The sequence below is a fragment of the Abramis brama genome, assembly GCF_963993115.1.
Source record: "Abramis brama genome assembly, chromosome: 24".
Taxonomy (NCBI): domain Eukaryota; kingdom Metazoa; phylum Chordata; class Actinopteri; order Cypriniformes; family Leuciscidae; genus Abramis; species Abramis brama.
In genome coordinates, this window is record NC_139986.1 from 6,792,403 (window position 1) to 6,809,390 (window position 16,988).

At 35.3% G+C, this 16,988-nt stretch overlaps 1 protein-coding gene across 10 annotated transcripts in view; it reads left to right on the forward strand.

The window, feature by feature from the left end:
• Positions 1 to 16,988, forward strand: part of abi1a (abl-interactor 1a) — a 57,637-nt gene that overhangs the window by 22,954 nt on the left and 17,695 nt on the right. For 5 of the 10 annotated variants that reach the window (XM_084103072.1, XM_084103068.1, XM_084103063.1 and 2 more), the window contains exons 3-5: positions 10,078 to 10,254; positions 14,474 to 14,488; positions 16,845 to 16,948. In XM_084103072.1, the coding sequence (XP_083959198.1) occupies positions 10,078 to 10,254; positions 14,474 to 14,488; positions 16,845 to 16,948 (296 nt within the window). The remainder of the gene's footprint in view (positions 1 to 10,077; positions 10,255 to 14,473; positions 14,489 to 16,844; positions 16,949 to 16,988) is intronic. The other 5 variants (XM_084103069.1, XM_084103064.1, XM_084103065.1 and 2 more) reach the window with 1 other exon arrangement.

Here is a 16,988-nt window from a genome sequence, read left to right on the forward strand (position 1 = left end):
TAGCCGGCTGTGGGACTTTAATTCTTACAATGTATTAAAAAAAAAAAGTTTGGCTAGTAACACGAACATCAGGGTGTGGTCCGTTTCAAATTTCAGAAGTAATCATGCGGTTTTGCGCTATTATTAAATGCTGGCATGGCAATCCTATTGACATAACCACATAAAGTGGAAGTGTGTGTGTGTGTGTTGTTTTGGGTGTGTGCTACAGGCCACTGCTGCTACAGATATGCACAACACGTCTGTCTGTTTGTGCATAGCTGGCTTTTCCGGAAGCCATGCCACCCCGGGGTCGCATCGTTAAACTGCTGAAATGACTTTTTTCTTTTTCCTGTCGGTTGCTGAAGTGAAACTGTCTGTCCAGTTTCAAAGCCTATCTTTTTGTCTGCTGCTTTCTCGCTTTGTAAGTGAAATACATTTCACATTGAAGAATGTTAAATATATGGTTGCACTTTATTTTACAGTCGTGTTGTACACGTGCTGTTTACTAACTACAATAACCAGTAGCACATGTTAAGTCCATGTATTGTAAAATAAAATGCAACTAAATATATTTTCAATTATTTGGTTTCAAATTACCTAGATGTTTGTTTTTTTTGAGAATAAAGATGTGTACTCACATATATTCAAGGTTTAATAAAAATGTCTCATTACTTTTGACTTGATTGTTATACCACATGACATTTTTAGTCATTTAAATTAAAGCTTTGCTTGAAAATAGTATAAAAGTGAATATAAAATAGTACATTTCTAAGAAATTGGTATATTGGTAGATAAAAATAAAATAAAATTGTTTCTGTCAAACTAATCGTAAATATGTCATTGACCCCTCTGTAAAACCAAGTTCCGAAACAATCCGGTACGCAAGGGCTGTCTGTGCATAAATGCGTACGTGTCCTTCTGTGAATAGTACATGCAATAATATCATGGCTACGTGCATGTCAGGTCAAATGTGCCTCTTGGTCTGAATGCTCCTTTTAGCGAGTTATTAATGTCAACAAACTCAAGTTATTCAGAGGTGCTTTAACCAAAAATATTCTGTCATTTACAGGCAACTATTTAAACCTAGCGCATCATTTCCATTTGAACCATCTTTGCATGTATGCAACTTCTCTCGCTCGCTCACTCTCTCTCTCTGAACATGCTTGTCTACGAGAGCCAATGCTCTCACTCAAATGGTGATGAGAAGACAACTCTTTTTAATGCAAAATAGCTCAACTAACATGCTACTTTCCATACAAAGAAATATGTTTTAAATGATTATTTGAACAGCAGCTGCTTATTATAATTGCACTTTATTATCACATTATGACAGGATTAAAGTACTAATGTGCAATATCTAAACCTAAACATATCTAAAACTATATATAAAAAGGGAAAGTGCATTGAAAACTGTTAAGTAGTTTTGTTTTACATTTGATTTACTAAATTAATATCTTTATTCTGTTGTTTGTAACTGTCTGTTCATTTTACAAACGATTCAAATGAAAAAGTTTAACAGTAGTTACTTATTTATGTACCATTTATTTGAAAAATACTTGGACTATATTTCATTGTTTTAATATTTATATATATATATATATATATATATATATATATATATATATATATATATATATATATATATATATATATATATATATATATATATATATATATATATATATATATTAAAAAAAAAGTTTAAATGCAAACTAGTTTTTGCTGTGGTTTTGAATAAAAGGTATCAAGAATCATAGAATTTTACTAGATTTTGGTATTGACTGCTAAAACTTTGTTATAGGGACAACCCTACTGGGGATCATTTAGGTCTCACAGATCACACCTCTTTGACCTCAGACATGCAAGAGAAGCAAGTTTGGTGGGAACCATTATTTTACTGTCGAGCAGTTTTTGAATGTGATCAAAGCAAGCACCCTCTTGTCGTCTTCTGAGGGGGTGGTGAAAGACCCTTGAGCAAGACATTGCTCCAGGACCGTCCCTGTAGAATTTGTACATTGAGTTTCTTAAAATGGGAAATGATCTACTAAATGACTAATAACACAGTAAAGGCTCTTTCACGTGATTCTCCTGTGAACTCAGTGTGAAGTCACTTCATGTTGAGTTGTGATGCATCTTGATACATCCTGTTGTAAGACTCAAGATCCGAGGCATACCATTACATTAGATATTCAGTGTGAATTAAAAATTATAGGGCTCTAAAATGAATTGCTATAAAACGAAATTGCAATATAGTTTGGTACTGGGCTATTCAATTCACTTCATTTCACAGACGCATTATCAAATTTAAAATTTGAGGTAGATTATAAAATAGGCCTATAAAATGGGAAATTAAACTGAAATGCATATTTAGCGGGTAAATGTACTGATATTAACAACAATATCATCTTTAAAGTAAACATCTCATTTTTATTTGGTTGAATACAAATATTTCGATAGTGCCACTGAGTTGGTAACCACTATACACACACACTCAAAGAAACTGTAATAGTTTAAACAAAATTATTTTATACCCTCCCCTGATAAATGAAATACAATATACATGACTATATTAAAGGCAGGATAGGTGATTTGTTCCAGATTTTTTCTTTTTTTCTTTTCTTTATTATGCTGGTTTAAAGTCTCTTCACATTCTGTAAAATGTTCGTCCAAACATAGCATTTGGTCCGAATGCAGTGGTACGATGTCCTACCTGCCTGTCAACATGTATTTTCATACCTCCGCGCACCCTGCTCTTACTAACATCACACGTCATAAGCACGTTTCATGCTGCGCAGAGTTAGACAGACGTCAGTCAGCGAGCGCCACAACCGAAACAGCAGCCGCCTTTACAGTTCCTCCTGAACCAAAACAACCAGCTTATGCTGCGTTCACAACTCCTGTAATTTGGAAGAGATGGAAGCCAGTTACGTTATACTCAGAGAGGTTCGTGACTCGAATTTATGCGTTTCAATGGCAACACTATCAACGGCGAAATGAATCTGCAGCAGTCAGGTGGTACAGGTCAGAGCTCTTTAAGTTGTTTGTGTTCATTATTATTGTAATGTTATGTGCTTTGAGGCATGAGGCAGCCATCTAAAAGTTTGATGGTTTAAGACGACTATAAATATTAGTATTGTAAATTTAATATTTTACTAGGTAAAATAAAATTACTTTATTATTTTTCTTAAATACTCAAATTTGTATAATACTGTGAAATATTGCAATAGCAATATTTTTTATTTTTTTATATACTTATTTAGAAAATAATAATAATAATAACAAAGCTGGAATAGTTTTTTTAAATTGCAATTATAATTTTATCCGAAAAATTGCAATTCGTTTTTTTTATTTTTTTTTATTGTGCAGCCCATAACAGTTTAAAGAGATTCTTGCCACTTGTATTTAAACCTTGACATATATAATTTATGAAATATTCTGAATAATTTCTTCAGAATTAGATTTTTAGAGCAAACTATTGCTGTTCTGGGGTATGCAAAAATAAGCTCAGCTTCAGACATCGCACCTACAGACATATACCGTCTGATTCTTATTGCACAGAAAATATAAAGCACTTTCTCAGAATGCTCCATTCTGATTAACTGGTTATATGCAGTGAGCGGTGCACTGAATTTAACATAAAATTTACATTGATATTGTTTGCATGAACAACTAATTTTTTGCTTGACTTTGAGGGCCAATGAATGCATCTATGGAGAACGGTTGGATTTGCCAATGTCTGTGTGGTTTACTTAACCTAAGTAAAAAAAAAACAACAACTGTGTTTTACATATTAGTCAGTAGTTATTGGCTAGAATAAGCTGCAGTGTGCATCAGATTTCATGCCAATTGTCATAAGTCTGGCTTCACAAGACTGTAGCGCAGATACAGTCTTGCCAAACTCAGATGACCTACTGTGATTTGTAATTAGTTAGATCCACATGCTGATTAGCAATGTGTGAAAGCCATTCAGGGCTCAAGGGATGAATGTGAAAGTGATGGAGTGTGCATTTGAACTGTTTTGGCAGCAGGGTTGGCCTTCATCATAGGATGTTGAAATACTCCCAGTTTGAAACCAAGCGGGCATTTCGTTGAACCCTAACTCTTGTCAATCAGGAGAACGCTCTCAATACTTGATTCCAAAACAATGGAACACGTCATTGGGTTTTTTGAGGACCTTTGATAAAGTTGGACCCACACGCATTGTGCAATATGCAACGCACATTTCAGCACATCTATTTTTCAGCTTTCAGGAAGGAGATGAAGTCAGATTGTGCTCCCTTCCCACTTCCCCCAACTCCAGCTGCACTGCTGAATGTAGAGCTCGGTTTACTCCAAAGAAGAGCTGCTGATTTCACTAACAACAGTTCTGTAAAGTCTATCTATTTTTCGTCCATCCACATTTACATCTGAAAAAATCTTGCCTGTCTTTTTGTTACAATGGATTCCAGTAAGAAAGAAAGTCCTGCAGGCTAACACTGATTTAGTCTTAGCCTAACAGGGTTCGCCATTAGTGCATTACATTTTTAGAGAAAGTCAAAATGTGGTAAAATCTGATTTATTTGTTGTTTATGTGCTCTATTACAGGCCTAACTGACCTTAAACATAAATATCTGTAGACATTTGAAATTACAGGCAACCACTGCATTTTAATCACGACCCTAACAAAGATGTTACGTGTTTTTATTTTAAATTAGATTGTATTAATTTCAAGATTTAAAGCAAAACTGACTTTAGCTTTGTGAAATTATACTAGATTAAACATAAAACAAAAACAGCAGACAGACTGAATGAAAATGCAAATTCTCTCTTTGACAGTAGGTGGTGCTTATGGGACAACAGCGATATAGTGTTTCTTTGGGTGCCGCTGTACACAAAGCCTGTTCAGTGCCATTGAAACTTTTCTGAAGACAGTCAGTTCCTTTCAAAGATACATTGAAATAAACCACTTCCCTCAATTCAGTATTTATATTTTTCTTCCGATATTCAATGTTTCAACACAATTCTTGAAACATTGTCATTACATTTTTTTTTAGTTGTTGTTTTAGGCATGTAGACATGGTTAATACGATCTGCTGAAGTTCAAACTGAGCATCAGAATGGGGAAGAGCTGTGATATAAGTGACTTTGAATGTGGCATGGTTGTTGGTGCCAGACAGGCTGGTCTGAGTATTTCAGAAACTGCTGATCTACGGGGATTTTTGCACTCAACCCTCTCTAGGGTTTACAGAGAATGGGCAGAAAAACAGAAAATATTCAGTGAGTGGCAGTTTTGTGGGTGAAAATGCCTTGTTAGTGCCAGAGGTCAGAGGATAATGGCCAGACTGGTTCAAGCTGATAGAATGGCAACAGTAAATTAAATAACCACTAATACAACCAAGGTCTTCAGAAGAGCATCTCTGAGCACTCAACACGTCTAACCTTGAAGCAGACGGGCTACAGCAACCAGTGCCACTCCTGTCAGACAAGAACAGGAAACTAAGGCCACAGTACTAATGGGCTCACCAAAACTGGACAATAGAAGATTGGAAAAACGTTGCCTGGGCTGATGAGTCTCTTTTTCTGCTGTGACATTCAGATGGTAGGGTCAGAATTGAACATGAATGCATGGATCCATCCTGCCTTGCATCAACGGTTCACGCTGGTGGTGTAATGGTGTGGAGGATATTTTCTCGGTACACTTTGGGCTCCTTAATACCACAGCCTATCTGAGTATTGTTGCAAACCATGTCCATCCCTTTATGACCACAGTGTGCACATCTTCTGATGGCTATTTCCAGCAGGATAACGCGCCATGTCACAAAGCTCAAATCATAACTGGTTTCTTGAACGTGACAATGTGTTCACTATAATCAAATGTGTACAGATAATAACCTTACTCTAAACATTAATAAAACAAAAGAATTGATTTCAGGAAGAAACGGATCGTTCACGCGCCACTGTATATCAACGGGGAGATGGTGGAGAGAGTGTCTAGCTTTAAATTTTTGGGCACATACATCTCTGAGGACCTTTCATGGACTACAAACACCACAGCGTTAGTCAAGAAGGCACAAAAGCGGCTGTATTTCTTAAGAATGCTTAGGAGAATAAACCTGTCACAACGGCTATTGGTGTCATTCTACCTGCACTGTTCCGCTGAAAGTGTCCTCACACATGGAATGCTGGTGTGGTATGCAGGAAGATCGGCAGCTGATAAAAAGGCCTTGCAGAGAGTACTAAAGACCGCACAGAACATTACAAAACAAACGCCACCTGCCCTGGATGACATTTTTACCTCTCGTTGTCTGCAGAAAACACACAACATTCTGAAGGATCCGTATCACCCAGCCCATCACTTATTTGAACTACTGCCATCCGGAAAACGCTACAGGTCTATCAAATCACGCACAACAAGACTCATGAACAGCTTCTATCCCAAAGCTATCACGATAATGAACCATGAACTGAAAATACACCCCCAAACCATCATCATCACAACAAAACATTCTTGACACACAAGATAACTTATGTGAAGCATTACGAGCACTTTATTTATTAATGAGCAATACGGCCTTGATTGCAACATGTATTTAACTACTCTTACCTGTATACGTTGGAGAGTCTAAAAAATGTTGTTGTATGTGAATTGTGCAATGACAAATAAAGAAATCTAATCTAAAATGGCCTCCACTATCACCAGATCTCAATCCAGTAGAGCAGCTTTGGGATGCTCTTGGTCGAATGCGAGATCATGGATCATGGATGTTCAGCCGACAAATCGGCAGCAACTGCATGATGCTGTCGTCAATATGGACCAAAATATCTGAGGAATGTTTCCAACACATTGTTGAATCTATGCCATGAAGAATTAAGACAGTTCTAACATATTCATATCGTTAACTCGATAATTTAGTTCAACAACTTCCACAGTTGTGTGTGTAAATCAAGAGCTCCTGTATCATACCAGTAATGAACCAGTGTCTTTTGAGATGACTAAGTAATAAGCGGATGAATTTAAACCTCAGAGCTTTTTAAGGGCGCAATGACTCCTTCTTCCTGATGTTGAATAGGAGCTGGAGCTGCTCTGACTCCTTTGAGAAATGAATGGGATCCTCTGTGTTTCTGCACTGCAGACACTGCTGCCCTTTCATCTCCAACAGGAGGCCTTCTGCATCTGCTCGAGTCTCTCGTGTGCCAGAGAGTGCTGTTCCCTCTCCGAGAGACAGACTAGATCAAGCAGATGGCAATAAACATTTTAATTGGTGCTGTATGGTGTGTTACTGGTAAACTTTGTTGCCCATGAAGCCTAATTGAGGAATCCGTAAAGTTGAGTCTTTATAGGGAACTGAAACCTCAGCACTAGTGCAAGTGATGCAGAGTCATTCAGATAAACACCCAGCATTCATTGTGTCAGCTTTTTATGCCACTGATTTTGGCCTTTGGATGAACTGTAGTTAGTCAGAATGAGTTGAAAACATGATATGCAAGCCATTCATCAAATATAAAATATAATGACATTGTTTCCATTATGAGGGAATTTTCTCATGTTCTTTTCAGAGCTCTACATGATCACATTAACCATTTTACAATGTCTGTGTGTTTTGTATATTATGTGGGACAGCATTTCTCAGAATGAGGTCTGTCAGAAAATAGTCAGTAGGTCCATGGAAAATCCCTGATTTGTGAACAAAAACAATGTGGAAATCACAGAATTGCACAATCTAAAATGGAATTTACTACATCACGTGGAATGTCACTGAATTAGGTCAAATTTTGGATTTATAAATCAAAAGAAGGGCTAAAGTAATTCAAATCAAGTTATGTGACTGGTAACTTTGATTAGTGACTAGTCATTTAATGTAATTTAAAAACTCTTCAAATACACTGATAAACACTGATACATGATTTGGTCTTTACTACAAATCACCAAAATAAATTGTATAGTAAAATATACTTCTCAAAGTAATCTGAATCTTCATGTAACCTCTAAAGTTTTCTTTTAAAGGAATTTTTAAAAGATTTCAGTAATTTTAAAATATTGATTTAAATGGTTGAAGTTTCATGAATTAATTTCATTACAACCGGAGTAAAAACTCCATTTGTTCTCTCCATGGGGAAATTGATTTTTAACACTAACTTTTAAACCTTTAAAGACAGACTGTGAGCTACGGCGTTGTTAATCAATGGAATTTGCTTCTGTTGAAACTGTCAGCCTGCATTATTTCGACTTGTTCTTAAAATAATCATGTTTAATAGTGGAATTCATTGTGTAAAACTGCATTACCCATGACGCTGTGCAGAAAATTCCACCAATCAGAGAATCGTCACAATCAAAAAGCTCCGCCTACTCCAATGAAGCACTGAAACGAGTCAGTCTCCCTACGCTCTCAAATACTTAAATATTTGTATTGCATATTGTATTGCAATAAGCTTGAAACATATTTGTTTATATATATAACAAAATTTTCAAATGAGTAATTTTATATTTCTTTATTTCTTATTCGATTATGTTCGCAAATCCTAGTCCAAGTCCTCACTAAAGCTGTTAAGTACACAGTCTTGAACCATTGTATTTTTTGTCCGATTCTCAAATATGTTTCTGCTTCAAATCAGATTTTGTAATGTTATGATTCACCTTGAGCTGGTTGGCTTGGTCCATGGCTTATAAAGCTTTAACGAAGACTGTTTTAAAATCCCTAAGGGAGAAAGGAATGGAAAAAATACTTCCAGAACCAGCGCTGCTGAAAAAGTTTAAGTATATCACTTAAGTTTAGTATTCACAGAAATACTCCTTGGATCCCAATTTTCATACTCTCTGTATGCAAAATTAGAATTAGTGCAATAAGTGCATCCTGATTCACATTTGGCATTTACGTTTGTACACTGAGAATAGTAAGCCTGGATTATGTACTTTTCTGGTGGATTTTCTAATGATGTATTTGTGAGATGATTAAGATGCTTCTGAATGTTGAAAATTGTCAAGAAATGGCTGCAGAGGCTGAAGCTTTCATGCAAATTTTTAAATGCATTACCTAAAGTAATGATTTTACCATGCTGTAGTATGTCTGGCATACTTTTAATGTGTAGTACTAGTAGGCAAATTGAGACACAGCATGTGATTTTTGTGCCCTATTAGTTTGAAAAACAGAGGCTGCCTGGTGTTTTATACACCGTTATGGGCACTTTTCTCTTTTATAGTGTCTATTTAAGGTCAAAAGTGTTTCACTTCTTCACAAGCTCCTTTAAACACCCGGAGGATGTCTCGCACAACAGGGTACAGACACTGCAGTGAATCACAGCGCTGAAGAAACCCTTCCGTGTCCGGCACGTAGAGCTGCTCGTGCTCCCAGCATCACTCACTAATTTCACAATCACAGCATGTCACGCTTATGGACTTGTTCCACGGTCCGAATGGCTGGCATTTCACGTCTCCAAAACCGTTGTGAAGAAGAATAGCATTCACCATGGTTCATTCACTTAAAAAAAAAAAAAAAAAGATTATATAATGATGTACGTCACCATTCAAAAGTTCAATGTCTGTAATAATTTTTTCACTTATGCTGCTCAACAACGTTGCATTTATTCAATCAAAAAAAATACAGTAAAACAGCAATAATGTGAAATATTAATGCAATTTAAAATAACATTTTTATTTATTATAAAATAAGTTCTATTTGAAAATAGTTTTAAATATAATCTATTCCTGTGATGGCAAAGCTGGATTTTCAGCATCATTACTCCAGTCTTCAGTGTCACATGATCCTTCAGAAATCATTCTAATATGATGATTTGCTGCTCAAGAAACATTTCTGATTATTATCAGTGTTGACCGTTGTGCTGCTTAATCTGTTGAAACAGTGGTACTTTTAGAAAGTATTTATTTGTAATGTTTTAAATGTCTTTACTGTCACTTTTAATCAATTTAATGTGTTCTCGAATAAAAATATTAATTTCTTTAATTCTTACTCCAAACATTTGAACAGTAGTGTAAATGATTTCCGTAGTGCGTACCAAAGTAGAAAAAGCTTTATTTTATGACAAGCATGTAATCAAATTATAGGCTAGGTTTCTGGACCTTTTTGTTAATCTTTCATGTTGTTTTTGTCTTGTGTTTATCAGACGGTGGACATCCATAAGGAGAAGGTCGCCCGGAGAGAGATTGGCATCCTGACAACAAATAAGAACACATCAAGGACTCATAAGATCATCGCTCCTGCCAACATTGAGCGGCCGGTGAGGTACATCAGGAAGCCCATCGACTTCACAGTACTGGATGATGTGGGCCATGGAGTGAAGGTAAATACATTGCCATCTATTTAATCTATATCCTCTGCTTCCAACTCACATGATTCTTACTTTTTTTTTCAAAAATAGACCCAAGTGAATAGCCTTTAAAATCATTAAAATACATGTATAAAAACAATGAGCAAAGCACAAGATGCAGGTCAGTGGAACGAATAAAATCACAAGGTCTAGAGACACGCTTAAAAGTTTGACTTTTTTTTAACAATTTGGCACTAGGCACTGCAAAAGACGTTTGTTTAGCATGTGTTTACATTGATAAACAATGGAAAAATGAAATGGAAAAACAGTAGGCTATACTATTGAATTGGTGAATTAGGTCTTAAAGTGACAGCAGCCTAATATTCTCGCTGCTTTCTGTGTTTTTAATATTAATCAAACAACAAGACAAAAAAAAAACTGCTTACAGCTCTTTACTGAATAGTTTTTGTAACTTTAATGAGGATTAATCTTTATTCAGTAAAGACTATGCAGTGTTATTTTACATGTGGTTGTTTTTTTTCAATTTCTGTACCTGAAAATGATTGTTAGACCAACGTTAAAAGCACAGTTTAATTCATTTAAATTATTCTGTTGTATTTATTTGTGCTATTCCTCGTAATTTGATTATTTGTTATTTTATTATTGACTTGTCTTTAACAATATTTGAAGTTTATATGAGTTAGGCTAGTAACCTTACATGGGTAAAAAACACTGAAAACAATAACTAGGCCTATTTTATTTATTATTTTTTGTGGGTGGGGCCAGTGAAATTTTTTGCTGGGCAAGTACAAATTTTAATCACTGGGCAAATAGGAAAAATCCTTTGCGTTGAGCCCTGCACCCAAAATTATGTCAAAATATCCATCTCTTCAAGTGTCCTCTTAAATGGTTATGAAGCACTTAAAAATGTTCTTTGAATAATAAATGAAAGTTATATGTGCCCCCCCCCATTTGAAAAATTAACTGATCCGTGACTCAATACCCACAATATGATCCGATCCGTGAGTTCTGTGATCCGTTGCACCCTAATCGGCTTTATATTGGCCATCGGCCACCCGGCCCATCTAAGATATCTGCCATCAAAATCCATATTGGTCCACCACTAGTTAACAGCATTAAGCATTGTTTTTGTGACTCGCCAGCTGAGACTGCGCTTGGGGTTAGGGTATCTAAAGCGGAGTTTCTGATACCTTATGTCTATTAAAATTGAGTATGAAAGTTATCAGCAAAATAAGATGAATGGCACAAGATTACACCTGCCTCTGTTCTAGTTTATAGAGGAAGGCATTGCAATAGGGCTGGAGTTTTAAATAACCTGACATTAAATTTGATTTATTTTTTTAAATCCAGCGATGCAGTGCACATTCCAGCTCTTGTGTTGACAGCATGCGTCTGTGTTATCTGATGTGCTGAAATGTAAAAACATTTGACCTAGTGACAGCATGACCCTCCATCTGTGGTTCTTCACAGGGGATTAGGGCTTAAATGACGCCTGCGACCCAACAGCCAATCGATTTACGAGCATTTATAGGATGAGCCTCACATATAATCAATATTGATGTATGTGGTGTTTACATTTATTGGGGTTAAAGCTAACTGCTGTTTGTTTGTGTTGCTTCAGTGTCTATTTGGACTATAGCCAATGGCAGTTCAGCCATATTAATGTACAAAACCTTGTTTCAGTGACCAGGGCACAAACTTGTCATTGTTGTTTCTTATGCTCATCCAATGCTGCGTTTATTTGATCAAAAATCCAGTAGAAACTCTAATGTTGTGAAATATATTAAAATAGAAAAAAGTTTATTTTTAATTTTAAAATGTAAAGCTCACAGAACATATGCAGTTAATCATTATTGTTTTCCTCCCCAATTATTTATTTATTTATTTTATTTTATCGGCATTTATACCGTTTCTCTGGTTATTTATTGCTTAAAAGGATATTCATACAAAAGTCAAAATTATATTTTCTCACCCAATTATTCCAGACTTTCCTCTGCAGAACACAAAATAATATATTTCTAAAATTTGTTTTATTTTTATGTATTTATTTGTCCATACAATGAACATTGTTTGGTGAACTATTCCTTAAAAGTTTAAATTTGTCGTCTACACCAAAGTTCCAGAATTTGTATCATACTAACTAAAGCCAAAATGTTGATATCATCCTGACCCTGTCACCGAATCTCCTGGCGGTGTTTTATTACACCTGATGTCGTTCCGTAAGAGAAGCCGTAACCTTGAGTCACCTGACAGGGATTACAGCGTCTTCAGCCAAATTTACTGTGTTTGCAAAAGATGAGATTTATTTTCAATGTCAGCTGACACTTAATCTAGTCAGCGGCCGCAGGAATGCAGAGGAGTTCTCAGACGGTTTTTGACTCGTTTATTTTACTTCCTTTTCCTGTTCAGGAAAAATATTGGGATCCTTTTATTTGCCTGTTTCGGTGAACATTAAGCGCTTTCGCAGTCTTAAACGCAGAGGATTTTGGCGCTGTCAGAGTATGATGCATTAAGCCGTATTTCTGTCTGGCTGAGGCAGGAGTTTTGCTCTCGACTGATTCCACTGAGATCTAAATGAACACCGCATGTATGTTTGCTTGATGGGATGGATCTGATCCTGGAAACTGATGTTGTGCAAGATTTAGGGGCCGTTTACACGACACTGTTTTCTACTAAAATCTGAATACCTTTTATGCAGTTTGGCCGTTCTATTACACAGAAACGGCGTTTCGGGGGCCTGAAAATGCAAACTTTTGAAAACGGGTTTTTGAAGACGATTACTGTTATAGTCTTCATGTAAATTACAAAAATGCGATTTTGTGAAAACGGCGAAGTCTTGCAAATGTGTATAACGTGTTCAGTCTATTTTTAAAATTCTTTCCTAATATGTAACCAAAGGTCGAAATAGTTAAATTAGATGTTTCTACTTTGTATTTTCAGTTAGACTGCAGTCTAACCGGTTAAACTACTGGATTAGCATAGGATATAATTTTTATTTTTATTTGGTGTGTATATAGATAGATAGATAGATAGATAGATAGATAGATAGATAGATAGATAGATATCATATGCGTTTTCATTTGGTTTATTCTTTTTTGGGGGGGTTATTTCATTTTTGTATACTTTTATTTGATTATTCATTTATTATTTTGTTTATTTGTTTTTATTTGGCATTTATTTATTTGGTTTATTTTAATTATCGTTCAATTTATTTATTTCATTTGTTTTGTTTGTTTATTTTTGTTTGGTTTATTGATTTTTTTAATTATTTTTTTAAGATTTATTTATAGCGTTTTGGGTTTTTTTTTAGGTAGGAGACAGGAAGGGAAGTGGGAGAGTTTATGTATTTTTGTTTATTTGTTGGTTTATTTGGTTTTATGTTTTTTTTTTTATGTTAACTTGTTTTATAAAAGCAATAAGGCACATCAGGTTCTGTTATATTGTGAATATAGTGACAGTTGAAGGGTTGCAGCTGCTTCACAACACGCTGTGCCTAACATCATCCTTTATATACTCACAATATAGACTGACCTCAAGTGCCTTATTGCTGAAATACACTATTAACTCTCAGGTCTACACCATTTAATGTATGAGCATTGTCTCGGTTACTTTTGCCCTCATTGCTCATAGGGGACAGCACATTAATAATGCCACACTTTGCATGTAGTGCAGAACAGTCACTACACTTGCAGCCTTTGTTGTGTGAGTCGGTTTTGTCACTGCAGTTTCTGCAATGTGGACATTTCTATACAGTATTTAATAAGTGCATAACTAAGTTATGCTCATAGAAAAGCTCATGCACATGCATATGCGGCAGACAAACGCAAATGCTTTTGTGTGCATGAAAAGTTTTGGTGGTAAATTCAGAGGGATGAATACTTTTTACGTTTTCAAGAGTTATTTCCTATAATCGCACTGTTTGTGTGAACACACTGCAAGTTCAGACCCAAATAACACGGTATGAAATGAGACCGAGGGATTGAATTGATTTCTGCTTCAGACCACTCAATCGAAGAAAGTGTGAAAAGAGGAAAAAGCATTTTAGCATCGCCACTCTCAGCTCTAATGCAGTAAAATGCAGGCTTTGAGATTTAAAGTGCTTTTGTCCTGCTTTAAGAGCTCTGAACTGACACATGCCGATGTTTGACGTGCCTGTGTCTCTTTCTCTCCCTCTTTTTGTCTTTCTCTCTTGTTCTATAAATCACACTCTCTCTTTTCTTGCCCTCGCTAGTGGCTTAAAGCCAAGGTAAGTGTACTTGTCCCATGAACCCCTCCTGCTTTAGTCTATTACTGATCAACTGATTCAATCTTCCCTGTGATCCAATTACATATTCATATTCCTGCATTCATCCTTACCTCATATAGGCCTGTCACGATAATTCATCTGGTTTGGTTATTCAGTCTAATCACAATTATGTGAGAATTGTGCAATTTAAATTTCAAGCACATTTTACCATCCAAATAAGGGAAATCATATCATGGTTATTTATTAGATTGGATTAGATTAGATTTTATATTAGATTATACAGTGTATATATACATTTAACTTGGAATATTAGGCTTACAGAAGTAAAATGTAAATTGCTATTTTTTATGACAGTTATTCATCAATACAAATGTATGATTGTGACAGGCCTACTCATAACCTCATCATGTGCTGTAGTTGTAGATCAATCCCACTGCAAAGTGATCCATCATAGCTGTATTATTTAAAGATTATTACATGTTTTAACACTAAATCATGTTCATATGTGGCTGAAACACACAGTTGCCTATGTAATTTGGGCTTCTATTATTTTGTTTGTCATTTATCGACTGTCAATGTCAGGTTTTTAGTCTTATATGATAGTGATAGACTGATATATATTGGCAAGGCCAGTACGTCAACTGATATCTGAGCATTTTGAGATTGTAGAAGAGTATGTTGATAAGTGTTAGTTTCCCAATGTGTAAAATCTGCTAATAATTGTTATTGGATAATAAACATATTGGGTCTCATTCATGAAACACGAGCAGAACGAATTTTTGTGTAAATCGTGTGTAAAGTGGTTCTGGCGTAAATTTTTGGATTCATTAAAATGTTTTTATTTTCCAAATGTTAGTTGGTACGAAATAAATCTACACCTGCTCCCAGCCACGCGTAAATAGTGCGTTTAACATCCGGACGTTTTGCTCATTAATAAGGCTGCATTTTAATTCACCTTAATCGGGTACATATTTACACAGCATTTTGAAAAAATATTATATATAGTAATTACATACGGTTTTTCTTTTTACTTTTATTACGAGAGCCAGTAATAGCATCTGCAAACGGAACACAAGTCCGCAAGTCTTTTTTTAATTTTTAATTTATTTATTTATTTTATATTCAAGCTGTTTATTCATTTTTTTATTTTTTATTTTTTTACAAGTCCGCAAGTCACAAGTGTTGCAGTCAAGCTTCATGTCGAACCATTTTCTTTTCACTTCTGGGACTGTTCGATTAATCTGCATCTGAGAAATTTCTCTTCTTCATTCGCTTTTGAGAAGACATGTTGAAATCCTTCGTTTCGTGTCATAATATGATGCCCATATATAGTTGTCAGTCGGTTTTAATGGGTGGGATTTATGGTAATTGAGAGAATGAGCGTGCACGCGCGTCCCATTTACGACTGATTGGAATTCATTAACCCACACACACATTTCACTATCAAATCTGACGTTTACGAAGTATTTGTGAATCAGGAGAAGAATTTTCAGGAATGTCTCTTTACGCGCAAATCACTCACACATTTACTCGTATATTTACGAATGTTTCATGAATGAGACCCATTGTGCATATTGTGTAAAAAATAATAAAATAAAACAAAAACTAATTAAAATTAAATGCAATTAAATATTGAATTAAATATTTAAAATTTTAATATGAAATATGAAAAATTTATGACCACTAATGATCAAATGATCGACCACTAATTGTCTTTTCATTTACAATCAATGGTCCTCATTCATGACACATGAGCAGAATGATGTTTTGGTGTAAATCGTATGTAAATCCGCTTGAGGTAAATTAATGGATTCATGAAAGCGTATTATCAAGAAATGTTCCCAACCTTATGTAAATGGTGCATAAAATATCCAAACATTTTGTGTTCTTTGAGATAAGACTGCAGTTTGATAATACTATTTACAATAATTATAGATATAGTGCCTATAGATTGAATTTGAAAATAGAAATGAATTTGTTAAAAATTAAAATAAGTTAATTTGGTGAACAAAAGTAACAGCTATGATTATGCTAATTGTGAAGGAGCCTGCATGCATAGCTTATTTATGAATTATTTCATTAACATACACACTTTTAACGATCAAATCCGAGGTTACGAATCATTTGTGAGAAGAGTTTTCAGGAAGGTCCATTTTACACACAAATTACTCGTATATGTATTATATAATCATGAATGAGGCCCTTTTATTGCAGTAGAAAACTGAACGTTTGGATGAAATCTGTTGTTTTGTCTGGTAAAGTCCTCTTCTCAGCTCCATTCCTTTAGTCTTATTTATGTAACCTGATGGTCGAGCTCTGGTCGAATGCTTAACTGATGTTTTGCTTGTCCAATCAGCAACACGGCAACAATCAGTCAGTCAGAGGAGGAACTCTGTCCAGGACCAATCCCCCGACACAGAAACCTCCCAGCCCACCCTTGGCAGGACGAGGCACTCTTGGGTAAGATCTTATTATATACTTCAGTGTGAAAAGAATGAGC